The sequence below is a fragment of the Sus scrofa genome, chromosome 13 (assembly GCF_000003025.6).
Source record: "Sus scrofa isolate TJ Tabasco breed Duroc chromosome 13, Sscrofa11.1, whole genome shotgun sequence".
NCBI classification, from domain to species: Eukaryota; Metazoa; Chordata; class Mammalia; order Artiodactyla; family Suidae; genus Sus; species Sus scrofa.
In genome coordinates, this window is record NC_010455.5 from 196,925,731 (window position 1) to 196,952,879 (window position 27,149).

A 27,149-nucleotide genomic window follows, 5' to 3' on the forward strand; every position below is an offset into this window, starting at 1 on the left:
GGAGGGGCGGGGCGCGAGCGGCGCGAGGGGACAGGGCCGCACGGGTCCCAGGTCCGGGGGTGGCCTGTGCACCCAAGTTTCCCTTGCGCCGCGCTTCCTGATGTGGCCGAAGACGTGATTGGAAGGGCCGGCGGCCGCCCGCGGACGATGCTCGGGTTTCTGGGTGCGACGACCCTGATGCTGGTCGCTGGGGCTCCGTGGGTGTTGCCCGCAGGTGAGAATTAGGGGTCCCGGCGCAGGTGGGGGGCAGGGCGCGAGGCTGGATGGCGGCGGCATGGGAGACCTCGGCCAGGGGAAGTGGGTGGGAGAGACAGACATCCCCTCTGGGAGGCCTCTAGTTTCAGGGCTCACATTTCGACAAAGAAGTGACGTCAGAGATCTTTCCACACCGCTCCTTTGGGGGCGTCCTCCTTGCCATCACTTCTGCCCTGTGCCTGCTCCTTGGATTCCCACCCCCGCAGGGTTGGGTGTGCCTGATCCTTGGGGTGAAGTCTCTTTCTTTCCGAAAAATCCGGTAGCTCGACTGGACCGTTAAATAATAATAAAGGCTTTAGCCATGAGCTATGCTGCCGATCTTGAAACGCGTTTCCTCCACTTAGTAAATAGTTAATTGGTCCTACGTGGGAGGATTTCTCTGCCCTCAGGGTTCGTACAGTCTAATAAAAAAGTAATAATAAAAGAAAAAGTACACAGCCAAAATGCAAAGGCTGGGAGTCACCAGGCTCGTTTGCTGTCTTTCTTGGCTTAGCTGGGTTGGGTGGGGGAATGCAGCTGTGATAAGGTTGACTTTGTAGGAGGAGGAGGACCCACACACAAACAGGGCCTGGCAAACGAGAGCAGGAGTCCAGGGGTTGGTGAGGCCACCTGGAGGACTTGAAAATACTTAACTGCTTAGAAAACCAGACCCTGATTTTCTGGGGTACATGGTATCCGATCTTGTCCTAAAAAATAAAACGGGCAGTTATTTTACCATCACAATGAGTTTCTTCCAGAATAAGCAGAGGAATGGCAGTTTGGGACAAGCAAGCTATAGCAAAAATCATACGCAATTCCAACAACCAAAAAAAAGAAGAATGTTACTTTACAGAGAAAAAGGAGGAAGTCCAGTGGGGTTGTTTTGAGCAAAGTTCATTGGATGAAAGCAAGGGTTGAGGAGAGTTTGGCGTTTCCCGTTGGCCGGGCTTGTTAGGGAGAGGACAGTTCCTCCTGCCGAGGGATGTAATTGACATTGATTGACGTTATGGCTGGCTGCTGTAGTTGATGGTGAGGGCAAGTGCCTGAAGACTCCCAGGTTCTGGCCTTCTGACTTCATTTTAAATGAGGTTACCTGGAGTTCCCTTGTGGCTCAGCAGTTGTGAACGCAGCTAGTATCCAAGAGGATGCGGGTGTGATCCCTAGCCTTGTCCAGTGGGTTAAGGATCCGGCATTGCCATGAGCTGTGGTGTGGGTTGCAGATGTGGCTCGGATCTGGCATTGCTGTGGCTCTGGTATAGGCCAGCAGCTGCAGCACCAGTTTGACCCCTAGCCTGGGAACTTCCATATGCCGCAGGTGTGGCCCTCAAATAACAGTAAATAAATAAATAAATAAGGTTTCCTTTATTCTCTTTCATAAACTCTTCCACAAATACAGCATATAGTATAGTATATGGGTACTAGGGTCTTGGTATAACCCCTGGTAATTTCTTCAGAGTCTTTTGTTCATGAAGATTTTGCATGGAACTCACGTTTGCCTTTGTATTAAAAAGAATTTCCCAGAGTTCCTGTCATGGCTCAGCGGAAACGAGTCAGACTAGCACCCAGGAGGAGGACACAGGTTCGATCCCTGACCTTGCTCAGGGGCTTGGAGATCTGGCATGGTCGTGAGCTGTGACGTAGGCTGGCAGCTACAGCTCTGATTCGACCCTTGGCCTGGGAACCTCCATATGTGCAAGTGCGGCCCTAAAAAGACAAACGACAAAAAAAAAAAAAAAAAAAAAATTTCCCCAGAATTTTCCTGTAAAATTTACATTCCAGGAGGACATTCATTAAGATCATAGTTCTAATCCAGATTAGAGGAGAGCAGAAATAAACTTCATACGCAACTGCCATTCATGGCCCTCTTCACTATGTGCCAGCCGCTGTTCTCAGTGCTTTAAAGATATGACCTCGTTCAGCTTTCAGAACAAAGCTAGTCACTATTATCCTCGTTTTACAGATGAGCAGACTGAAGCCATACAGCTAGCCCGTGATGTAGGGGGAAATCCAACCCTGAGACTCTGGCCTCAAAGCCCTGGAGCCTAAGGCTAGACTTTTTTCTAAAGGTCGCATGATTTGATTATCCACCTATATGTTAAGGGCTCAGTTATCTTTGAATTAACTAATCGACTTTTTTTTTTTTTTTTTTTGGTCTTTTTTGCCATTTCTTGGGCCGCTCCCGTGGCATATGGAGGTTCCCAGGCTAGGGGTCCAATCGGAGCTGTAGCCACTGGCCTACACCACAGCCACAGCAACGCGGGATCCTTAACCCACTGAGCAAGGCCAGGGATCGAACCCGCAACCTCATGGTTCCTAGTCAGATTTGTTAACCACTGAGCCACGACGGGAAATCCTAATCGACTTTTTTCTCAAAGGAAAAGTAATGTTCAAAACTAAATGAAATGTTAACTCTACCTTGAGATCATAATGTTACTTTGTTTTTCAAAGCCATCAAAATATTCATACTTTTAAACTTAGTACATTCAGTTCTGGGATCCTCATCTAAGAAAACTATCCAGAAGATGGGAGGAAACTTATATTCGTATGAATATATGTGTTGGGATTTATGTCAGGCTTAAAAACATAGTAAATCATTTTTGGTCATCAATATGCCTGTGAAAGGTTAGAAGCAACCAATTGTCTGCATAGAAGTATTGGATGAAGTTTCCATTCATATAGTTTACATGCTCAAAGAGGGACATAAACTGTCATCACGTTCCCGTTGTGGAGCAGCAGACAAATCTGACTAGGATCCATGAGGATGCAGCTTCGATCCCTGGCCTCGTTCAGTGGGTCAGGATCCAGCATTGCCATGAGCTGTGGTATAGGTCGCAGCTGCAGCTTGGATTCCGAGTTGTTGTAGCTGTGGTGTAGGCTGGCAGCTGTAGCTCTGATTCGACCCCTAGCCTGGAAACTTCCATATGCCGCGAGTACGGCTCTAAAAAGCAAAAGCAAACAAACACACAGGAACTATTCACTATTCTCAAAGAGATATTGCTAATACAAGTGGAACAAAATCTGTGACATCTAAAATCCTCTTTACTGTTTCCAAAATCCCGCCCATTGATGAGTCAATTATTTGTCAGTCTCCCAAATGCTAAGATGCCTCTAACTCCTGGGTCTCCTTCCCTTCGTAGCAGGTGTTCGGCCCTGAGGAAATACCTAGCTCTACCCCAGGCATCGAATCTTCTCATCTTATCTCAAGGCCCAGAATTGCTAGAATTAGATTCTGGGCTGGAGACTACAAATATCACCAGACCTTTTGTTAACCCCATACACTCCGTCACTGTCCTTTGGCTGCATAGAATCTCTAAAGTTCCAACAACCAGGATGGGAATTAAGGTTAGAGTGGAAAAGGGGAAGTAACTCTCTTCAGCAATCAGGTCTCAGAGACTATGAGTGTAAAATAGAAAATTGAGGATGGGAGATTCTGTGAGTACTTCCCCATATTAAAACAAACAAACAAAAAATCAGCAAATATTTTCCCAGATGTCTCTCCTTTTGACTCTTGAACCATACTATCTCTAACTGCAAAGCCAAGGCAGCAATCTCAGTTTTAAAAAGTTTCTGTCCCGGAGTTCCCGTCGTGGCGCAGTGGTTAACGAATCCGACTAGGAACCATGAGGTTGCGGGTTCGGTCCCTGCCCTTGCTCAGTGGGTTAAGGATCCGGCGTTGCCATGAGCTGTGGTGTAGGTTGCAGACGCGGCTCGGGTCCTGCGTTGCTGTGGCTCTGGCGTGGGCTGGTGGCTATGGCTCCAATTCGACCCCTAGCCTGGGAACCTCCACATGCCGCAGGGGCGGCCCAAGAAATAGCAAAAAGACAAAAAAATAATAATAAAATAAAATAAAAAATAAAAAGTTTCTATCCCTATGGTAGAAAGTCTACGAAGAGGTAACATGCTTGCCCTGTAACAGAAGTAAAGGCTAAAAATAATGTAGGGGAAAAAAATTTTAAAGCTGGGCTTTTAAAAACTGTCATTTATTGGATTCCCATCGTGGCTTAGCAGTAACAAACCCGACTAGTATCCATGAGGTTGCGGTTTGATCCCTGGCCTCGCTCTGTGGTTTCAGGATCTGGCTCTGCCACGAGCAGCGGTGTAAGTCAGAGATGCAGCTTGGATCTGGCGTTGCTGTGGCTGTGGTGTAGACCAGCAGCCGTAGCTCTGATTTGATCCCCTAGCCTGGGAACTTGCATATGCCATGGGTGTGGCCCTAAAAGGAAAAAAAAAAAAAAACGTAGTTTTTCATAGTGAAAGATCAGTCCTTTGTGATATTGAAGTTCCTTGCTGAGGACTCTGAAAAAGAGATTAAGTATGAAGTTCCTTGCCTTAAGGAACTTGCCGTCTGGCTGGAGATTTGCGTTTCACACAAAGAAGCAATTTATTTATTGATGGTCACTGAGGTCGTGCTGTATCAGCACAGGGACCTCTACCCCACATTCTGTGATAACCCATATGGGAAAAGAATCTGAAAAAAACGATGGACATGTGTATGTGTATAACTGACTTACTTTATTGGACCGCAGAAATAAACCCAATATTGTAAATTGACTGTACTTCAATAAAATTTTTTTTAAAAAACAACTTTTTAAAAGACATCTTCTTTCAGCAAGTTTGGAGAGCCTGCTAGATGTCAGGTACTTTGCTGAGCGCATCTTCTGTAGTGTGAAAGCGAGTGGTCAGATTCATGACGCAGCCTGAAAGCAAGATCAGTGGGGGAGTTCCCGCTGTGGCTCAGCAGAAACGAACCCTGCTAGTGTCCGTGTGGATGTGGGGTCAGTCCTTGCCTTGCTCAGTGGGTTAAGGATCCGGCGTTGCTGAGAGCTGTGCTGTAGGTCGAAGATGCAGCTAGGATCTGGCATTGCTGTGGCTGTGACGTAGGCAGCAGCTATAGCTCTGACTCAACCCCTAGCCTGGGAGCTTCTATGTGCCGCACCTGGGGCCCTCCAAAAAAAAATTTTTTTTAATTTAAAAATCAACAGGAGCTGCAGAATTTGAGGAAGGTTTTCTATTAGGGGGCAAACTTGAGCTGAGTCTTAGAGGATTTGGGTGGTCAGAGAGGAGGAGAAACATGGGTTGGAGGAGCCAGAAAGAAAAATCAGAGAGGGCATCCAGCTGGTGGAAGATTTGTACTCCAGTGTGAGAAATAAAGAGATAAGTTAGGGATTCATAGATACAACCTACTGTACATAAAATAGATAAGCAACAAGGATCTACTGTGTAACACAGGGAACTATCGAATTTCATATAATAACCTATAAGGGAAAATAATCTGCAGAAAATATATTATCACTGAATCCAAGAAATAAAGTGGGTCTCTAGTTAGGAGTCCTTAACAATAAACAGAAGGGTTCAGAGTTGATCCGTTCAACAGTCAAGGCCTTTTCAGTTTCCTGTAGGGCTTGGCCGATGTAATAAACTTTCACATCTCTTGCTGTCGTTCTGTGAATGTTTGGTTCCTGTGAATAGCCCTCAACTCTGATCAGCTCTGAAACCGCATCTGTTCAGTTCTCTATCAGGGTATATCCCCCTCTGAACATAGAACGTGAAACCAAACTGAGGCTCTCAAACAGTTGAAGCTTTATCCTTCATGTCAGTATCATGTCTAAGACCAAAGAAAGGTGGTTTCTCTACAGAGACTTTTTCACAGTGAAAAGCCAATGCTTCCCTTTTTATGATTTTTTTTTCTGCCTCTATTGAGGCATAATTGACCTGGAATGTTTGCTTTTTATAGATATTTTAAAACTCAACCTTTTTCCACCTCTCTCAAATGCAGAGATGGAAGTAATCAGCAACCTTCCACCTGCTGAGGGCAAGCACTCATTTTCTTTAGATTTTTTTATATGCTTAATGTGGTTATATTTAAATGAATTCACTCTTTAATCAGTAATGTGAGGGAGAGAATAACATTTTTAAAATATTGTGTATGTCAGAGTTCCCGTCGTGGCTCAGTGGTTTACAAATCTGACTAGGAACCATGAGGTTGAACGTTCGATCCCCGGCCTTGCTCAGTGGGTTAAGGGTCCGGCGTTGCCGTGAGCTGTGGTGTGGGTCGCAGATGTGGCTCAGATCTGGCGCTGCTGTGGCTCTGGTGTAGGCTGGTGGCTACCGCTCCGATTAGACCCCTAGCCTGGGAACCTCCATATGCCGTGGGAGCAGCTCAAGAAAAGGCAAAAAGACAAAAAAAAAAAAAAAAATTGTGTGTGTGTGTGTCACTGTTTTCTTTCTTATTGCCTTTACAGGGGGTGCAGATCTCAGATCTCCTGAAAATGTCGTGGTCTCTATCATTGATGACAACTTCATCCTGAAATGGAAGAGCAGCAGTGAATCCGTCAGCAATGTGACTTTTTCAGCAGATTATCAAATGTACGTTACTCTGCTTACTGATTTGCTAAATCATTTGTAGACTTTTAACACCATGATGGGTTTTTTTCAGATTTGGGAGACATCTGGTTTTTCCTTTTTTTTTTTTTTTCTTTTTTTAAGAAGATGCGTGGCTACTTTGCATGACGTGATAACTTCGTTTCTACAAACAGAGGTGTAGCCAGCTTCAGCTTTGGGTCCTGAAGCAAGAGAGTTGAGAGATGCGGAGGAGAGCAGAGGGCTTTTCCGGTCCACAGCCACACCGGCTCTGTCCTGAGTGGTCCAGGTGCTTTAAATATAAGTTAGGGTCTGACCTAGAGCATTAACTTGAGGATATGGGAGAGCGAGCGCCCCTGAAGCCCTATCCACAGTCTCGGACCAGGCCCCCAGGGCTCCTGTGCTCAGGCTTTCCTGTTATCTCCATCGGGCGCAGCGTTTTAACGTTAGATACACGTTATGAACAGCAGTATGTTGGACCCTCCATGCCTACAGACTCCAGGTTTTTGGAGTTCCCACCTCCTCCCTAGTGCTGACTTTCTACTTAAAGATTGCCAGGAGGATAAGCAGACGGGGAGTTTCGGAAGAAAGGATCGCAGAAGGAAAGAGCTCAGGAAGTGGAGCGCTTTGCTTTTGGCCTCAGGGTCCTGTCTGCTACCCATGATCCCGGTCCCAGAAAGAACAGGCAGGGCATCGGGCAGTGAAGACATGGAGCAGGACCTGGGAGTTCCCGTCGTGGCGCAGCGGAAACGAATCCAGCTAGGAACCATGAGGTTTTGAAGTTCGATCCCTGACCTCACTCAGTGGGTTAAGGATCCATAGTGTGGCCCTAAAAAGCAAAAAAAAAAAAAAAAAAGGAAAGAAAAAGAAATGGGAGTTCCCATCATGGCTCAGTGGTTAAGAATCGGACTAGGAACCTTGAGGTTTCGGGTTCGATCCCTGACCTCGCTCAGTGGGTTAAAGATCCAGCGTTGCCATGAGTGGTGGTGTGGGTCGCAGACGAGGCTCAGATCCCGAGTGGCTGTGGCTCTGGTGTAGGCCAGCTGCTACAACTCTGATTAGACCCCTAGCCTGGGAACCTCCACATGCCTCTGGTGCGGTCCTAGAAAACGCAAAAAAAGATTTTTTTAGTCCAGAGTTCCCGTCATGGCTCAGTGGTTAATGAACCTGACTAGTATCCATGAGGATGCAGGTTCCATCCCTAGCCTTGATCAGTGGGTTAAGGATCCAGCGTTGCTGTGAGCTATGGTGTAGGTCACAGAGGTAGCTCGGATCCCAAGTTGCTGTGGCTGTGGTGTAGGCCGGCACCTGCAGCTCCCATTAGACTCCTAGCCTGGGAACCTCCATATGCCTCAGGTGTGGCCCTAAAAAAAAAGTCTTTTTAAGTCAAGAAAAAGTTAACTATATATCAGAATTATTCCATCGTATAGATAATAACTTGGTATGTGTGCATTGAAAGAGTAGGATGGTACATACAAAAATGTTGTCAGGACATTAACTCAAGTAGAGGAAATAGCTACTTCCACTATTGCATAAAGTTAATGTAAATAGGAGACAGGTTTGTCACTCTTTCATATTTATAATGTTCACTCATTCATTTGCTCTTTTATTTTGAAGAACAGGGATGGATAATTGGATAAAGTTGCCTGGATGTCAATATGTTACTAGCACTGAATGCAACTTTTCTTCCATCAAGCTTAAAAGCGTGTATGAAAAAATTAAATTGCGTATAAGAGCAGAAACAGGAAACAGCACTTCTCCGTGGTATGAGGTTGAGCCGTTTATACCATTTCAAGAAGGTAAGAAAAAGTTGCCAGCTGAATTATGCTAAATTCTTTATTAAATATTACCAGAACAGTTCACTTCCCAAGCTCATTCGTTTGCATGATATAAAAATCTCCCATCTTGGAGTTCCCATCGTGGCGCAGCAGAAACGAATCCAACTAGGAACCATGAGGTTGCGGGTTCAATCCCTGACCTTGCTCAGTGGATTAAGGATCTAGCGTTGCTGTGAGCTGTGATGTAGGTCACAGACTCGGCTTGGATCCCTTATTGCTGTGGCTGTGGTGTAGGCTGGCGGCTGTAGCTCTGATTTGACCCCTGGCCTGGGAACCTCCACATGCCACTAATGCAGCCCTAAAAAGCAAAGAAATTAAAAAATTAAAAAAAAAAAAACTCCCATCTTAAAAAAAATAAGATTTCCTTAAACCAGTATCTCTTTCTGCTATGGTCTCGTTTTCCTGCTTTTCCTATAGAAGTTGTTCTCAAAATGTGGTCCCCAAGTCTCCTTCAGGAAGTCTATAAAGTCAGAACTACTCCCCTAACAATTCTAAGGCTTTCTTGCCTTTTTCATTTTCCTTTTCTCCTGAGCATGCATTGGCGTGTTCCAGAGGCTGTTTGATGTGATACAGTGACTGACTGAATGCGAAAGTCGGTGTGCGACACATCTGTCCTCTCTGTTAAGCCGGACATTAAGGAGGTTTGAACAAAAGGTCCAATAGCACCAGTCTCGCCACTAAGTTTTTTGGCTTGTTTGTTTTGGGAAATACAGTCATTTTTTTAATCACAAATATTTTTTATTATGTAACAGGTGTCTCATGACTTTTTTTTTTTTCTTTTTATGGCCACACCCAAGGCATATGGGAGTTCCTGGGCTAGGGCTCGAATCTGAGCTGCAGCTGCCCAAGGCTAGGAGTTGAACCTGCATCCTCACGGACACTGTCAGATTCTTAACCCACTGAGCCGCCATGGGAACTCCTCATCATTATTTTTTTTTAATGAGGTAATGAATATTTTAAATTTTTATCAGTTTTTAAGTGAAGTCAGTCAGAAAGAGAAAGACAGATCCCATATGCTATCACTTATATCCGGAATCTAATATGAGGCACAAATGAACCTTTCCTCAAAAAAGAAAATCACGGACTTGGAGAACAGACTTGTGGTTGCCAAGGGGGAAGGGGAGGGGGTGGGATGGATTGGGAATTTGGGGTTAATAGATGCAAACTATTGCCTTTGGAATGGATAAGCAATGAGACCCTGCCGTCTAGCACAGGGAACTATATCTAGTCACTTCTGATGGAGCATGATAATGTGAGAAAAAGGAATGCTTATGTGTATGTGTGACTGGTCACCTCGCTGTACAGTGGAAAATTGACAGAACACTGTAAACCAGCTATAATGGGAAAAAATAAAAATCATTACATAAAAAAATAAAAATAAATTTTTATCCATCTTAGTTCCTGTCATGGCACAGTGGAAACAAATCCTCCTAGGAACCATGAGGTCGAGGGTTCGATCCCTGGCCTCACTCAGTGGGTCAAGGATCCGGCATTGCCGTGAGCTGTGGTGTAGGTCGCAGACGAGGCTCGGATCCTGCATTGCTGTGGCTCCGGCGTAGGCCAGCAGCTGTAGCTCCGATTAGACCCCTTGCCTGGGAACCTCCACATGCCCAGGGTGCGGCCCCAAAAAGCAAAAAAAAGAAAAAAGAAAAAAAAATTTGTATCACTCTTAATGTTCAATATGCTAAATATTCAAAGACGTAGCCCACGTAGACAGAAGCTCTTTAGGACCTGTGTCAGAACTCAAAGAATGATCTGTACCCCTTCTCTGGACTTTTCCTCCCCGCCACCCCCACTTCTCCCCCCTCCATTCGAGCTTCATTCCCCATCACTACCCTAAAACCCCTCTTGCCAAGGTCACCTTGACCTCCACAGTGCCTGGGAGAGTCCCAGTCCGCTTCTGGCTCAGTTCCTCTGGGACATCAGCGTGGTTGTCGCTCCCTCCTTCTTGGAAACCTTCCGGCTCTGATCTCCAGGGCCCTGCTCTTTCCTGGCTCTCCTCCTGCTCCTTCTTGGGTTTCTTCTCACCCCCCAGACCTTTAAGTGTTGGGCGGCCGCAGGGCTCGGTCGTTGAACCCCTTCCGGCTCCATGCCCTCTGCTGGGCACTGTGCAGCGTTCAATGCCATCTGTGCTCTTGACTCCCGAAGCGATCTCGGCAGCTCCACTCCTTCCCTTCACCTTAGACTCCTATCACCAGCCCTGTATCAGCTTCTCCACGTAGCAATTTGAAAGTCATCTCACAATTAAAATGGCCATGGAGTCGTGGCTCAGTGGTTCACGAACCCAACTGGTATCCATGGAAACAGGGGTTCGATCCCTGGCCTCGATCAGTGTGTTAAGGATCTGGCGTTGCCGTGAGCTGTGGTGTAGGTCGCCGATGTGGCTCAGATCTGGTGTTGCTGTGGCTGTAGCATAGGCCTGTGGCTACAGCTCCCACTGGCCCCCTAGCCTGGGAACCTCCATATGCGTCGGGTGTGGCCCTAAAAAGACTACATAAATAAATAAAATGGCCAAACAGAGCTCTATTTGTTCGTGCCAAGAGCCCTGGCATCTCCTTTGATATCTCATCCTGCATCCAGTCCATCAACAAATCCTCAGAGTTCCCTGGTGGCCTAGCAGCTAAAGGATCTGGCTGGGTCACCGCAGTGGTACAGGTTCAACCCTGGGCCTGGGAATTCCTGCATGCACAAGCAAGGCCAGAAACAAAAACAAATTCTGAAAGATAACTTTCTAAATAGATCCTGAGTCAGATCCCCTCTCACTTCCACCCCTGCGACCAGCCTTCGCCAGGCTGCTCTCACTGTCACTCAGCCTCCTGCCGCAGCTTCCCTATTCCACCCATGGTACAGCGTGAGCGCCCCAAAGGGAGAGTCACATCTCTGCAGCCCTCCAGTGACTCAGCGCCCAGAGGTCTTCCTGTTACCTGGCTCCCAGCAACCTTGCTGATCTCATTTTCAAGCACTCAGCCATTTAAGCATCCCCTGTCGTCTCTTGAAAGATCAACTGCCTTACCTTGTTCAGGTCCAGCTCAGACCCCACAGGGAGCCTCTTCTCACCATCTTCTCCAAAAGTTTTTGCTGCCGTTCTCTGCCCCTTTATGTTCTTTTTTTTTTTTTTTTTTTTCTTAGCACATATGTGACATTATATGCATGTGTTTATTTGCAGGGTTTTTTTGCCGCATCCCCCACTGAAACATGAGTTCCATGAGAGATTTTCATATGCCAGCCACATATTGCATGCCTAGAATTGTTTGCTCTGTGAAGGTTTGGGCTTGTATCTGTGAAGTTATGTAGTGAATGCTTTAATTTTTTACAGCACAAATTGGCCCTCCAGATGTACATTTAGAAGCCGAAGATAAAGCAATAATAATAAACCTCTCTCCTCCTGGCACAAAAAACAGTGTCATGTGGGCTATGGATAGTTCAAGTTTCGTGTATAGCTTAGTTATCTGGAAAAACTCTTCAAGTCTAGAAGTAAGTATTATTTTGACCTTTGTTTGCTGTGAGAGAAGAATTACATGAATTAATTCTAAAATTTGACTTTCCACCTTTTGAAAAAACAGACTTCTTTTTTTTTTCCCTTCATTGTAGGAAAGGACTAAAACTGTTTATGCCAGAGATAAAATTCACCAACTCTCACCAGAGACAACTTACTGTTTAAAAGTTAAAGCCGGACTCCGTTCGCCAAGAAAAGTCGGTGTCTACAGTCCAGTGTATTGTATAAATACCACAGGTAAGGAGGCAGTTTTGCTTTAGATTAATAATGGTAGATACATAGTTTGGAAACCTATTCATTTGGGCATTTTTTTTTTCCCACGGGTGCTGAAGTTTGTGTGATGGTTTAATAGTAAAACAAAAGCCTTGCTGCAGCACTTATATAAGCAAAAAGTGTTATTTAGGATTTTTGCTTCAAGTGAATAGTCATGAAAATTCTGCGTAAAAGTTCAAATATTTCCTAGTGAGAAAAACTGTTTTTATTTGTTCAGCATCCAAGAAAAGGGGAGGTCATTGCTAGAACAGTCAGTCCTCCAAAAAATGTGCGTTTATAGATGAAATGTTGAAATATGAAAGCATCTGACACATTTGGTCAGTGACATCGTGCCAACATTCAGGTGAAGGTTAAGAGCTTGGATCTATTTTTTAATTATAATTTCAATATGCTTTGTGTTTTTTTGGGGTTTTTTTGTTTTTGTTTTGTTTTTGTTTTTTTGTCTTTTTGCCTTTTCTGCAGCTGCACCCTCGGCATATGGAGGTTCCCAGGCTAGGGTCCAATCGGAGCTGTAGCCACAGCCTACACCAGAGCCGCAGCAACGCGGGATCTGAGCCGCATCTGCGACCTACACCACAGCTCACGGCAACGCCAACACCGGATCCTTAACCCACTGAGCGAGGCCAGGGATCAAACCCGTAACCTCATGGTTCCTAGTCGGATTCATTAACCACTGAGCCACGACGGGAACTCCTGTTTTTAAAATCAAACAAGACAGAATGATTTAAAGATTTCCCCTCCTGCCTACTTCCTCCCATTTACCAGAGATAAGCATTGCCAACAAGTATGAACACCCTTTCTAACTAACTTCAGGGCTTAGATAAGCATATGCACAGACTTACAGATTGGGAGCAGTTGTTTTTTAAATTCAATATAGGATCCGGAGTTCCCATTGTGGCTCAGCAGTAACAAACCCAACTAGTATCCATGAGGACATGGGTTCCATACCTGGCCCCTCTCAGTGGGTTAAGGATCTGGCATTGCTATACTGTGGTGGAGGCTGGCAGCTGTAGCTCCGATTGGACCCCTAGCTTGGGAACCTTCATATGCCTCAGGTTTGGCCCTTAGAATAGAATAGAATAGAATAGAATAGAATAGAATAGAATAGAATAGAATAGAATAGAATAGAATAGAATAGAATAGACTAGACTAGACTAGACTAGACTAGACTAGACTAGACTAGACTGGATCATCCTGCTGAATATATTTTAAACTTGCTTATTTACCCTATATGTTGAGGCTCTCTTTTTAATGTCAGCACACATAGACTGGCCACATCCTTTTAAATGGCTGCATGGTGTTACTTTGTGCAAATATGCACCGTAACTTATTCACCTATTACCACATAAGGGTAAGATGCAAGCCTTTTATCTTTCTGCTCGTGCTGTCAAGGATGCTTACCGTATATTATCTCCCTAAAGTACATATGTGTGCTTTTTTGTGTATTCTTTTTCTTCTAGTGAAACATCACCTGCCTTCACCAGAAAATCTAGAAATTAATGCTGAAAACCGGGTCTATGTTCTTAAATGGAATTACACCTATGAAAATGTGACTTTTCAAGCTCAGTGGCTCCAGTAAGTTCTGGTCCATACATGTCCTGTTGTGGTTTATTTTGCTCAGTTTTTTATGCTTGTCACTCTGCTTCCACCACCGGCAGCTCCTTGCACTCGTGCAGCTTAATGGAAATGGGGTGTTTTAATTCTGGTCCCAGCTCTGCTGGTCGCTGCCTGGGACGTAGAGCTAATCACTTCTCTTCTTTGGGCCTCGGTTTCTTCCTTTGTTGTGAAATGGGTGTATTGAGTGTTCTTACTGGCTTTTGTTTGGGGAGGGGGGTTGATTCTTAACTGCATGTGTCACTTCCTCAGTCTGGAAAACTTGACACGTTTTTTCCTTCAGAACTCACTTCCTTCCACTTGTCCTTGAAATGAGCTCCGCCCAGTCATTCTGCCGGGTTCAGTTCAGGTTAACCTTCCCATTGTCTGACTGCCTCCGCGGCTTTGGCAGATTTTTTTAGTGATGACTTACGCTCGCAGAAGCTTAAGAACGTTGGAGAGATGCGTGTTGGAGTCGAGAGCCGTCCACAGGAGTGAGGTCTTAGCACCGCGCCAGCGGACGGGACTGCATGTAGTTCTGATTGATTGGAAGGTTGTAGGGGATAAACAGGGGGAGGAGATGAGGAAGATCAAGGGGAAAGGGAAGTGGATTATGGGGAGAAAGGGATGGGAAAGAAAGGGGTTCGGAGGGCAGAGGAATAGAGGGACCAAAGGCAGGTACAGGTAAGGCCGGAGAGGAAGAGCGAGAGGAAAGAGACTCAGAAGAAACAGGAAAAACGAGGGAGATAGGATACTGGTTTTGCTGTGGTTGATTTCCTCCACTCTCTGCTGTTAGTTTTGAAGCAGTAACAGTGTATAATAGATGCACACCTGCCCTTGCAAATGTGTGTGTGTGTGTGTGTGTGTGTTCAGACTGATCAGGAAACAGTGCAGCAGGCTTATGTATTCCTCACTTTCAGAAGTATGTTGAGGAGTTCCCATCATGGCTCAGTGGTTAACGAATCCAGCTAGGAACCATGAGGTTGCGGGTTCGATCCCTGGCCTCGATCACTGGGTTAAGGATCTGGCGTTGCCATGAGGTGTGGTGTAGGTCAAAGACACAGCTCGGATCTGTTGCCATGAGGTGTGGTGTAGGTCAAAGACACAGCTCGGATCTGGCATTGCTGTGGCTCTGGTGTTTAGGCCAGCAGCTATGGCTCTGATTCGACCCCTAGCCTGGGAACCTCCATATGCTGTGGGAGCAGCCCTGTAAGGACAAAAAACAAAAGACAAAAAAAAAAAAAAAAAAAGCATGTTGAATAATAGGGCTATGCACTCTGAGGGCTGGTTTCCAAGTTTCCTCTGGGTTCTTAGCGTGCTGTCCAAAGCTCTGAAGGACACAGCAGAATAAAATACATGGTTAGAGAAATCCTAAGTGATTAGCTAATTTTTCACAGTAAAATAGGGTTTAGGACTGGGGCATGATACACAAATTCTAAGGTCAAAACTGCAAAGATGGATGGGGCTGGAAAGACCGCAGAAACCATTTGGAAGGAGATGCGATGTGAATGAGACCACGATTATTGAATCATATTTTTAAATGACAGGAGGGGGCATCCTAGGCGGGGGCTGCACACATGGGAAAGCTCGGGATAGGGGGAGACACGGAGGTATTCAGTTTCCATTACTCTGTAACAAACCACCACAAATTTGACAGCTTTAAAAACACCATTCATTGGAGTTCCCGTTGTGGCGCAGTGGCAACAAATCCGACTAGGAACCACGAGGTTGCGGGTTTGATTCCTGGCTTGAAGGATTCGACATTGCTGTGGCTGTGTGTAGGCTGGCAGCTATAGCTCCAATCTGACCCCTAGCCTGGGAGCCTCCATGTGCCACAAGTGCGGCCCTTAAAAAAAAAAAAAAAAAAAAAAAAAGGATCATTTATTAACTCTCAGTGACTTGGGGTCTGGAGTCCAGACATGGCTGAGCTGGGCCCTCACTCAGGGCTGCAGTCAGGGTGTCGGCAGGGCTGCTGCCTCAAGCGAGGGGGTCTGCTGCTGTCTCCCAAGCTCGTGGTGGTTGGCAGAATCCACTTCTCACAGCTGTAGAGCTCGTGGTGGCCTTTTCTTGGAGGCCCTCGGGAGAGAGAGTCTCTGACCTCTAAATCCTCTCTTAAAGGCTCATCTGATCAGGCCAGGCCCACCCAAGCCAGTCTCTTTTTTTTGGTCTTTTTTAGGGCTGCATCTGCAGCATGTGGAAGTTCCCAGGCTAGGGGTCAAATTGGAGCTGTAGCTGCTGGCCTACACCACAGCCACAGCAACGCCAGATCCTTAACCCACTGAGCCAGGCCAGGGATCGAACCCACAACCTCATGGTTCCTAGTTGGATTCGTTAACCACTGAGCCATGATGGGAACTGCTGGGCTCTCATTTGATTAACTCAAAGTCAGCTGGTGTGGGAGCCTTATTTCATTTGTAAAATCCCTTCACCTTTGCTGAATAATGTTACCTAACCGGGAGGTGGTGGGGAGGGGTCTGTGTAGGGCTCATGCACCAGGCGGTGGGAATCCTGGGGCCATCGTGGAATTCTTTTTTTTTTTTTTTTTTGATAGGCAAGAAATAGATTTATTAGGATAGGACGCTTGTGAGAGATACAAGTGGGCAGGCAAGGAGGCTCTGCCCCATCTTGGCATTCCATGCAAATGGGGAGCTCTCCTTCGAGAGTAGCCCAGAACACTTGGGCTCAGGGAGCAATGAGAGAACGTTGAATAAGCAGGACAGCCTAAGATCAGGCTTAGCCTCAGACCTTCCTATAGGCATTTGGGTACCAGTGGGAATTTTGTGTTGAGGGATGGGTAACATGAGGCCAGTATCTGAGGACAGTGACGGTGGCCACATTAGCTATGGTCTAGCGGACCAAGGAGGCACTAAAGACAAAGGGACCAGTTAGGAGGCTGTTGAAGTTCCAGACTCGAACAGAGATGCCTTGAGCTGTTGGTTTCCAAGCAGCTTACCTAACCTCTCCAGGCTCAGCCGTATCCCGTTTAGACCTGCTCGTGTGACTCTGTGTCACACTGGCGTCTGTATCTCTATTACAGCACGCTCCCACGGGCGGGCCGGTACCCCTTTAACAGGCGGCTTCCCAGAAGGCAAAAGCCTCACCTGTAGTGTCTTGTCAGTTTCCATGGTAGAAATACTCCCACCGTGGCCTCTGTGATGCTCCCAGCCCACGTCACCGGACACGGAGCTGGGAAGATGCACAGTAAGCATCATCACGTGGCCTTCCTGCCAAGTAGACGCAGCCGACGGAACTAGCCTCGAGCGGAGATCATAAAACGTGGGAAATAATTAGGACAAGATGAGTTGGAGTATTTATCACTTTTCCTTTTGATACACTTTCTTTATTTGGAAGTTCATGTAACTTCATTTGTAATAATGGCTGTTTAAGACTCAGCCGACAGCATTCCAGAAAATGTACCATTGTTTTGGTGCATGGGTACCAGCCGGCTCTAACACCGGCTCCGTTAGCACGCCCTGGAGCAAGATCTTGGTTTTCGTTCGTGACATGTCTCTTCCACCGTATTGTGAGTTTCCTGAGGGCGAGGACTATTTACCCCTGTGACCTGCTCCTCCCACAGAGTGTCTGGCATATTATAGGTACTCAGTGAATATTTACTGACTTAGTGTGTTTGGAATAAAAAAAAAAAAAAAAAATTCACTTTTTTTTTTGTCTTCAAAGTGCCTTTTTAAAAAAGATTCCTGAGGACCATTCAGACAAGTGGAAACAAATACCAAACTGTGAAAATGTCAAAACGACCCATTGTGTCTTTCCTCAAAATGTTTTCACGAAAGGAATTTTCTTCATCCGTGTCCAAGCATCTAATGGAAATAGCACATCTCTTTGGTCCGAAGAGAAGAGATTTAATACTGAAATGCAAAGTAAGCTGATAGTTTTCATCTTTCCATGGTAATCATGGTAATTCTCCAATTTGCTGTAAATTCTTTTTTTTTAAAAACAAAAAGGTGGTCTAATTTGAACTTTGTGTCTTTACACATTTCTCCTAGCTATCCTGTTTCCTCCCGTCATCAACATGAAACCCATAAATGATGCTTCACTGCGTGTCGGTATCGGTGCTCCGAAAGAATCTGAGGACAAGTCTGTGAACCAGCTTTACCCACTAATTTATGAAGTTATTTTTAGAGAAAACACTTCAGATACTGAGGTATCATAAAGACTGTGTGGTATACGCTTGTAATTCAGAGTTACAACTGTGATTTGGGTAAACACAGCTCAAAGTTAAGATTTTAGGGAAATTTTTAAACTTGAAGGCTATGTGAGGAGTTCCCGTTGTGGCTCAGCGGGTTAAGAACCCCACATCGTGTCCGTGAGGACACGGGTCTGATCCCTGTCCTTGTTCCGTGGCTTAAGGATGCAGCGTTGCCATGAGCTATGGTGTAGGTTGCAGACACGGCTCGGAGCTGGCGTTGCTGTGGCTGTGTAACCTTCGGCAAAGTGCTTGCCCTCTGAGGCTGTTTGAATACTCATTGCATATCAGGTACTATGCTAAGTATTTTATATGAATGGTCCCAATCATTCTTTAAAACAACCCTGCCGGTTTGATCTGTTAAATTGCTCTTCTGCAAATTCGTAGAATGGAGTGTTCCTTTCTGCTTCACGGATGCCAGGCTGTAGACAGTGGACCGTGACGTGCACCTGTGTGGCTTGTTTCTGTGCTTCTCCCATTTGCCGAGAGGAAAGGAAGCACCAGGTCTCTGGTCCAGGGCAGAGGAGAGACTGTGGAGCAGACCTGAACTTGACCCACAGTCTCAGCGAGGGCTCCCCAGCCCACTGGGACACTCACCAGGGAGAAAAATAAATATGTTGTGAGCCGCAGGCTGTTTTGTTACACAACATTTCCCAACATTATTTTGTTGTAATGTTTTCTTACACAACGTTATTGTGGCAATAGCTGACTAATACAAACAAGAAGTCATAGTTGTCCTTATTGTACAGACCTGGAAATAGGGCCCAGAGGAATTAAATACCTCGCATAAAGCCTCTTAGCTCTAAATGATATTTTGATTCAGGCAGTTTGAGGCCAGAACCCCTGCTCTTAATTATTCTGCCACTAAGCAGAGGGAATACAATGGCAATCAAACCAAATCAGGGGTTCCCATTGTGGCTCAGGAGAAACGAATCCGATGAGGAGTCATGAGGTTGCAGGTTCGACCCCTGGCTCGCTCAGTGTGTTAAGAATCTGGCATTGCCATGAGCTGTGATGTAGTTGGCAGATGCAGCTTGGATCCTCTGATGCTGTGGCTGTGGCATAGGCCGGTGGCTGCAGCTCTGATTTGACCCCTAGCCTGGGAACTTCCATATGCAGTGGGTGTGGCCTTAAAATGAAGAAGAAAAAAAACACACACAAATGAGCGTGTTACTGATAAACAAGCTGTCTTAGGAAATGCTGTATTCTTTTTTTTACAGTAGCTTTTTTTTTTCTACCATCTTCATGGTATGGGGGTGTTCCTGGGCTGGGAATCAAACCCTCACCACAGCAGTGACCCAGGCTACTAGAGTGACAAGGCCGGATCCTTGCACCACAAGGGATCGCCAGCATTTTTAACTTTTTTTTTTTTTTAGTCTTTTTACTATTTCTTTGGGCCGCTCCCGCGGCATATGGAGGTTCCCAGGCTAGGGGTCGAATCGAGCTGTAGCCACTGCCCTACGTCAGAGCCACAGCAATGCGGGATCCAAGCCGCGTCTGCGACCTACACCACAGCTCACGGCAACGCCGGATCGTTAACCCACTGAGCAAGGGCAGGGACCGAACCCGCAACCTCATGGTTCCTAGTTGGATTTGTTAACCACTGCGCCACGATGGGAACTCCCAGCATTTTTAACTTTTAAGTTTGGTTATCGTGTTGTCCAAAAAAATTTCTATGTCTTAAACATATAGCAACTAAGCATTTGGGAGAGGCCAATCTCAGATTGACTATTTAAAGAATTCAGAAAATTGGGAATTCCCCGTCATGGTACAGTGGAAACAAATCCAACAGGAACCATGAGGTTGTAGGTTCGATCCCTGGCCTCGCTCAGTGGGTTGAGGATCGGCGTGGCTGGGGCTGTGGTGTAGGCCGGCAGCTGCAGCTCCACTGAGACCCTTAGCCTGGGAACCTCCATGTGTACGGGTGCACCCCTTCAAAAAAAAAAAAAAAAAAGAGAATTCAGAAAATAAATACTCGCTATATGATTTCACAGGTACTAAACGTTCTCAATGACTTATTTTTTTATAGAGAGACGTTCTAGAGAAGAGAACGGATTTTACTTTCTCTAACTTGAAACCACTGACTGTGTATTGTGTCAAAGCCAGAGCACTCATCGAGAATGACAGGTGGAATAGAAGCAGTGTTTTTAGTGACACTGTGTGCGAGAAAACCAAACCAGGTCAGAGCCTCTTGTCGTATCTTTTCTTTTTTCGTGTAATGAAACAATAAAATTGTGAAATACTTCCTTTTTACCATAAAAATAGAATATCTTCTCTGTGAGCTGTGTGTCAAAAGTGGACCTTTGCGCCAAGGCTGTCGATCGTTTTAGAAAATATTTTCGATACCTTCGTTCAGTGGTTCTTGCACGCTCTATATTTCACGCATATCCACATGATGGTCTTTCATTAAAATAGTTAATGATGGAGGTCCCGTCGTGGCCCAGTGGTTAACGAATCCGACTGGGAACCGTGAGGTTGCAGGTTCGATCCCTGGTCTCACTCAGTGGGTTGAGGATCCGGTGTTGCCACGAGCTGTGGCGTAGGTCGCAGACGAGGCTCGGATCCCGAGTTGCTGTGGCCCTGGTGTAGGCCTACAGCTACAACTCCAATTGGACCCCTAGCCTGGGAACCTCTATATGCCACGGGAGCAGCCCTTGAAAAGGCAAAAAGACACACACAAAAAGCTAATGATAATGATAATTTTCATATAATCCCTAATGTAATCGTCATGTGGAAATCCCTTAATTAGTCCAGTTGTGGGTTTTGGTGTGTGAGAAGGGTTTAGACCTGCTCTGTATGTGACGGTGCCTCGTGTTGACTTGGAACGCTCAGTCTCAGAGTGTTGGAAGCTGTGCTGGCTGGGTGTGACCGAGGCACTGGTGGACACTTTGCATGGGCAGAGCTCCCCATCAGTATCAAATCCTTCGGGGAGGGTGTCTTATTTCACTTCCCAGGCCACTCTTTAAATGCCAGTGCTATTGCTCACCGCTTTTGTATGTTCAGTGCTTCCAGCAGTGTTTCTAAGGGCAGTATTTTATGTCTCTTTCCTTTCGCATGGCTATATTTCGTTCACAAAAACTGTCAGCCTTCTTCAGGGATGTGTGTGTCAGAACTTATACTGAGGGAGCTCCCTTCATGGCTCAGTGGTTAACGAACCTGACCTGGATGCATGAGGATGCAGGTTCAATCCCTGGCCTCGCTCAGTGGGTTTGAGGATCTGGCATTGCCGTGAGCTGTGGTGTAGGTCACAGACACAGCTCGGATCCTGTATTGCTGTGGCTGTGGCTGTGGTGTAGGCTGGCAGCTACAGCTCCGATTTGACCCCTAGCCTGGAAACTTCTGTATGCCACAGATGCAGCCCTAAAAAGCAAAAAAAAAAAAGCACCTATATTGATGCTAAACACCGTTTGTTTGTTTTTAGGAAGCACTTCCCAAGCCTGGCTTATAGCTGGAATTCTCTCGGCGATACTTTTGTTCCCTGCTGTTTTTTATGGTGTGAAAGTCGTCTCGCGATGTATCAATTATGTGTTCTTCCCATCAAGTAAACCTCCTTCCACTATAGATGAGGTTCGTTACTTTGCTTTATCAATAGCCAGCTGGGTTTTTCTGAAAATGACTGGGGAATACCTGTGATTTCAACAGAGTGTAAATTGTTTTCTTGATACTCAGAAAATAATGCAGACTGATTCGGAGGTTTTTCCGTCAGCAAGCTGACTTTAGAAACAGCCATCTAGGAGTTCCCGTCATGGCACAGCAGACATGAATCCAACTAGGAACCTTGAGGTTGCGGGTTTGATCCCTGGCCTTGCTCAGTGGGTTAAGGATCTGGCGTCGCCGTGAGCTGTGGTGTAGGTTGCAGACGCGGCTCGGATCCTGTATTGCTGTGGCTGTGGCTGTGGTGTAGGCGGGGCAGCTGCAGCTCTGATTAGACCCCTAGCCTGGGAACCTCCATATGCTGAGGGTGCACCTCTAAAAAGCAAAAAAGAAAAAAAAAGGAAAAAAAAAGATAAAACAGCCATCTAGAAGAATATAACATGGAATGGTAAGGTGGATCCCTCGTCTCCAATTTTTCTGGCAGTTTGGCGCCTGTGGCATTTGTCTTACCACGGAAGTCTGTGTTCACAAAAAGTTTAAAACAGTATCGTCAGTGCAGAAACTGTATGCTGTGGCTGACATCACAGAAAATGAAACAACAAAACCTGAGTTTCCTCTCACAGCACCTCAGTGTTTCCGTGGCACTCTGAGAGGGTGGCATAGTTCAGAAAAGCACTAAGTGATGAGGGCCGGGGCACAGACCCCACCCTGTGAGGTGTGTTCACCTGGGGCGGCTACCACACTACCTGCGGCAGGTCAGGTGCCCCGGGCTTTGGAGGTAGAGACAGAAGGTGAATCGTCAATGGCCTGCAGTGTACTTGCACTGACTGGCTCTATGAACTCCAGCAGGTCTCTTAAGAATATTTGAGCAAGTGCCCTTAGGCTGTAACACAGGGTCAGCAGTGCCTTCCCACAGAGCAGCGAGGAGCGAAGGAGAGAGACCAGAAAGGCCTAGAACCAGACGAATGCTCTGTAACTATGAACTGTCTCACTCTTTAATCTCTGAGTTTTTTAGTATCATTTCTATATATTCTTCTATTCAGAGTTATTATTGAAAGCCCACGAGGGAGTTCCCGTTGTGGCGCAGTGGAAATAAATCTAACTAGGATCCATGAGGATGCGGATTCGATCCCTGGCCTTGCTCAGTGGGTCGGGGATCTGGCGTTGCCATGAGCTGTGGCGTAGGCGCCAGATGCGGCTCAGATCCCGAGTTGCTATGGCTGGGGTGTAGGTCAGCAGTTGTAGCTCTGATTCAGCCATAGCCTGGAAACTTCCACATACCACAGGTGCGGTCCTAAAAAGAAAAAACAAAAACTTGAAACTGACAGGTTACAACAGCTCATTAGTCTTCATGGGACAGGGAAGCATTCATTTCTATCCTGTGCTGCTTCTGGATATTTACGGACTGGATTAAAAATGTTTCCTGTTTCAAAATAAAACATCCCCAACCCCAGCGAACCTCCAGGAAACCCCTTGCCCTTCCTCACCCAGCATTTCCATCCCCCGCCCCTGAGAGCACAGTGGACCTCCCTGAGGGCCCCTTTACCTGGTTACTAAAAACAGTACTGAGATGTACGTGACCTCGCTAATGATGCTTTTATTCTAAATGTTATAGTTCAGTCAGTATGCTCTTAGCTCACTTTTTAATATGCAAGCCAAAAGATAGGTTTTCTAGATAAAGGACTTAAAAACTTGGAGTTCCCATTATGGCTCAACAGGTTCACAACCCGACGTAGTGTCCATGAGGACACCGGTTCGATCCCTGGCCTTGCTCAGTGGGTTAAGAATCCAGCATTGCCTCAGGCTGTGGCATAGGTCACAGACGCAGCTCAGATCCAGTGTTTTGGTGGCTGTGGCCTGGGCTATTGCTGTGGCTCAGATTCAACCCCTAGCTGCAAGATGGAGTCATGCTAAATACATCAGAATTCAGATTTTTTTTTTAAAAAGAATCCAAAGTTTATTCAAACTGGAAAATTACGTTTTGTTACTTTCAATAATCTACTTCTGTTCTTTCCCTTTTAAATTAGTATTTCGCTGAACAGCCACTCAAGAATCTGCTTCTCTCCACCTCTGAAGAACAAACCGAAATATGTTTCATCGTTGAAAATACAAACACTATTACTACAATAGAAGAGACTGATCAAATTGATGACAATCACAGCAGATGCAGTTCTCAAACGAATCGGGATTCAGGAGTCTATTCGAATGAAGATGAAAACAGTGGAAGCAAAATAGGAGAAGAAATTCTGCGACAGGCAGCCGTGTGACCAGAACGCTTTAAAATCTTGGGAAGTCTATGGAACTTAAAAGCAGGAGCCTGAGCTCCTTGCTTCTCTCAGTAACTCTTAAGAACGTATTTGCTTGTGGCGGAACAAAAAAGCACCTTCAGATCATCGGTCCTCAAAATACAGGCAAGCACTTAACTCTTTAAAAGGAATCTGGAAAAGAGTTTGCTGTATTCTTTTCTGTATGGAAAGTCTCGGCCAACCTGTCATTGGACCGGCCTTGGATGAGAGGCATTAAATCCCGAAGATGCCCTCCATCTTCCTGATGTCACCGCGGGTACCCTGGCACCTCTGGCTGAAGGCTGTGCTTGTGTCAGCCGGCCGATAGCCTTGCGGTGCTGCTGCTGATGCCACGTGTGTCATTGGTCCCTTCTCCGTCCCAGCGTCACAGTGCATTATTCCTCCAGAGACACCCAGAACACTCAGTCTTTTTCTTGAACACTGAAGTGAGCCCTTTGGAAATGTCTTTAGAAAGGTCTGAATCCCAGCATCACATGGTTTTCTGAAAAGTAGCTCACTCTGGAAAACAGCCGCAGGTGCCAGAAACATGGTCCTTAACGATTTTTTTCAGGGAAATTCTATCCATTTATCCCAATTACATCAGTTTCTCCATCACAGTGACCTATCCCTTCTACGATTTAGGATGAAAACCCCGTAATCTTTTCAGTACCCATACATTGAGACTTCGTGGTTGAGGGAGTTCCCATCGTAGATCCGGGGAAAGGAATCTGACCAGCATCCGTGAGGACGCAGGTCTGATCCCTGGCCTCTCTCTCTCAGTGGGTTAAGGATCCATTGTTGCCATGAGCTGTGGTCGAAGACACGGCTTGAATCTGGTGTTACTGTGGCTGTGGTGTAGACCGGCAGCTGCAGCGCCGATTCGACCCCTAGCCTGGGAACCTCCATATGCCGTGAGTGAGGCCCTAAAAAGACAAAAAAAAAAAAAAAGACTTCGTGATTGAGAACATTAGAACAATCACTTCTGATGAGAATGCATAATCACTGAAATGATAGAGAAATGGGAACCTAAGAACCAAAGATCCTGTTACCTTTTAAGACACAGGAGTGTGTAACATCCATCAGAGCAGAAGCAAGAACCTTGGGACCAGAAATGCTACTGGCAGACTGAGTAGAGTAATGCAGTAGGAAGGATGTGAGTTGAGCGAAAAATACTAATGTGAATAATCAGCTTTCGATGGTTAACGTACTGTCGGGGCTGGTTTGCTTTTACGGCTTGTCTGTACTGTTTCTAACACCAGGCCAGCTTCTCGGCTGTCTGGAAGTACTCAGCATCCCTTCTCCTCAGCCAGCACGCACTCAAGAAAATGCACATTATTCACTGCCAAGGTGTACGGAGGAACGCAACTGGGAAGAAAACCTAATTTTTAAAATTATATAAGGCCTTCCAAAGGCATCTAGAGCTCACTGTAAGTGACTTGATTCTTGGGATTTCCATGGAGAGCCTACGGAGGAAAGAAGTCGGAATTCCAATGAGGGAAAACTCGGGCATTAAAAGGAAAAGAGGCCACTGAGGTCCCTGGGTCCCTGGATGCGGGAGCCGTGTCTTCAGGGTTTAAGATCCTCTGTGGTTCTCAGTGAACAGGCGTCTGAGCAGCAGCGAACAAAAACCCCTCATTTTTGCCTTGTCTTCTAGACCTACAGATGCAGCCCTCTTCCAGTCTGCATCAGGGTTCACATGTAGCTTATGCAGGATGTGCTCGCCTGCAAGGTGGTAAGTGTCGTTTCTGAAAAATAGTTCACTTGGAAATACCATATGCTTGGGAGCAGCCCTCAGTGCCTCAGAACTGCAAAACTGACAGTTCTTGTAGAGGCTTGATGTAATCGAAGCATTTACGTTAAAACATCTGTATCATCATAGCCGGAAGTAACGGCTGCATTAATGTGTGACATAGATGAGTAGCTACGTGATTAGTGACAACATACATACGTACATACTTAGACCTACCTGTGCACACGCATGATGCGGGGCCGTGTCCCAGGTGGACCTCCCTAAAGCACGTATTCGTGGGATTCTAATGAGAAAGGTATAAACGCTGCTCCAGAACTCTGAACTTCAAAGTCTAAGCAGAAATTTGCAACCCATAAACACGTCGTTTCCAAAGAATAATGTAAAGTTTGTATCTTTTCCCTTCCCCATGACCTTCAAGGCAGCCTCAGACAGCTCTCAAGGATTCGGGGAGCGCACACTTTTTCTTTCTCCCCTCCTCCCCGCACCCCTGTCATGTTTGTAGGTGTTTGTCTGGTGTCTGCCTGCCACCCGCCCCCCTCCCGGGAGATCGGAAGCTCTGGGAGAGCAGGGGTTCCGTTTTGTTCATTCCTGTCCCCCCAGCACCTTCCTCGGACCAAGGTAGAAAGTGGCCCAGGAAATAAATGTCACATGACTGAAATCTAAACTTTGAGCCAAGTTCAAAGTCAGTGTGTTTCTGACACTGCGTGTGTGTCCTGTTGGGATGTCGAGGCGACGCAACGGTGTTTGCAGTGTTTTTATGCAGTGAACTTTTGTATCTGGTTTCATTTGTGGTTTTTGGTCTTAACCCCCATTGCTGTGTTTTAAACCATTTATTACAACAGTTTTCTATAATAAACACGGAGGCCAAGAGGCTTGGATTTTGTGGTGGTGTGTGTTTGAACTGATTAACCTTGTATGCATTGCAGGAGCGCCAGCTGATGCCTTCCCAAGGAATCCCTAACAGGGGGCTGGTCACCACACCGGGTGTGCCCGTGTCCAATGTTGGTGTCCGAAAGGGGCCCCCACTGCTGTCACCGCCCCCACCAAGCTCCTGGGCAGGGAACCCACTGGCCTGCTCTTTGCTTTTTTCCAGCCTTGACTGAAGACTTGGTGGGAACCAACGATGGTGCTGCCGACTCTGCTCCCTCCAACTCTACGGCTTCCCTTGTACTAACAGTTCTACTCAGGATAATCCCTTTGTAAGGAGACGCCCCAATCTGTACATTGATCCTTTGCCATCTAGACACGTTTAAATCGGGAGTTAAACACTACTGACACTCCAGCTGGGGACTTTTCTATGTTTGTGTAAGCTCGCTCAAATTTTTTACCAACATGTACAAGGAAGTAAATATTTATAAACTCATCTCTCAGAGTTCCCATAGCGGCACAGTGGAAATGAATCCAACAAAGAACCATGAGGTTGCGGGTTCGATCCCTGGCCTTGCTCAGTGGGTTAAGGATCCGGCGTTGCCGTGAGCTGTGGTGTAGGTTGCAGATGCGACTTGGATCCCAAGTTGCTGTG

At 46.1% G+C, this 27,149-nt stretch overlaps 1 protein-coding gene across 2 annotated transcripts; it reads left to right on the forward strand.

Moving 5' to 3' along the window:
- IFNAR1 (interferon (alpha, beta and omega) receptor 1) lies at window positions 1-25,668 on the forward strand. Of its 2 annotated transcripts, none has more exons than XM_021068507.1 (11): window positions 1-214; window positions 6,477-6,600; window positions 8,217-8,393; window positions 11,749-11,906; window positions 12,024-12,165; window positions 13,662-13,776; window positions 17,473-17,672; window positions 17,799-17,956; window positions 20,028-20,178; window positions 21,420-21,565; window positions 23,620-25,668. In XM_021068507.1, exons 3-11 carry the CDS (start codon window positions 8,219-8,221, stop codon window positions 23,857-23,859), a joined length of 1,485 nt encoding a protein of 494 aa, XP_020924166.1. In that variant the 5' UTR covers window positions 1-214; window positions 6,477-6,600; window positions 8,217-8,218; the 3' UTR covers window positions 23,860-25,668.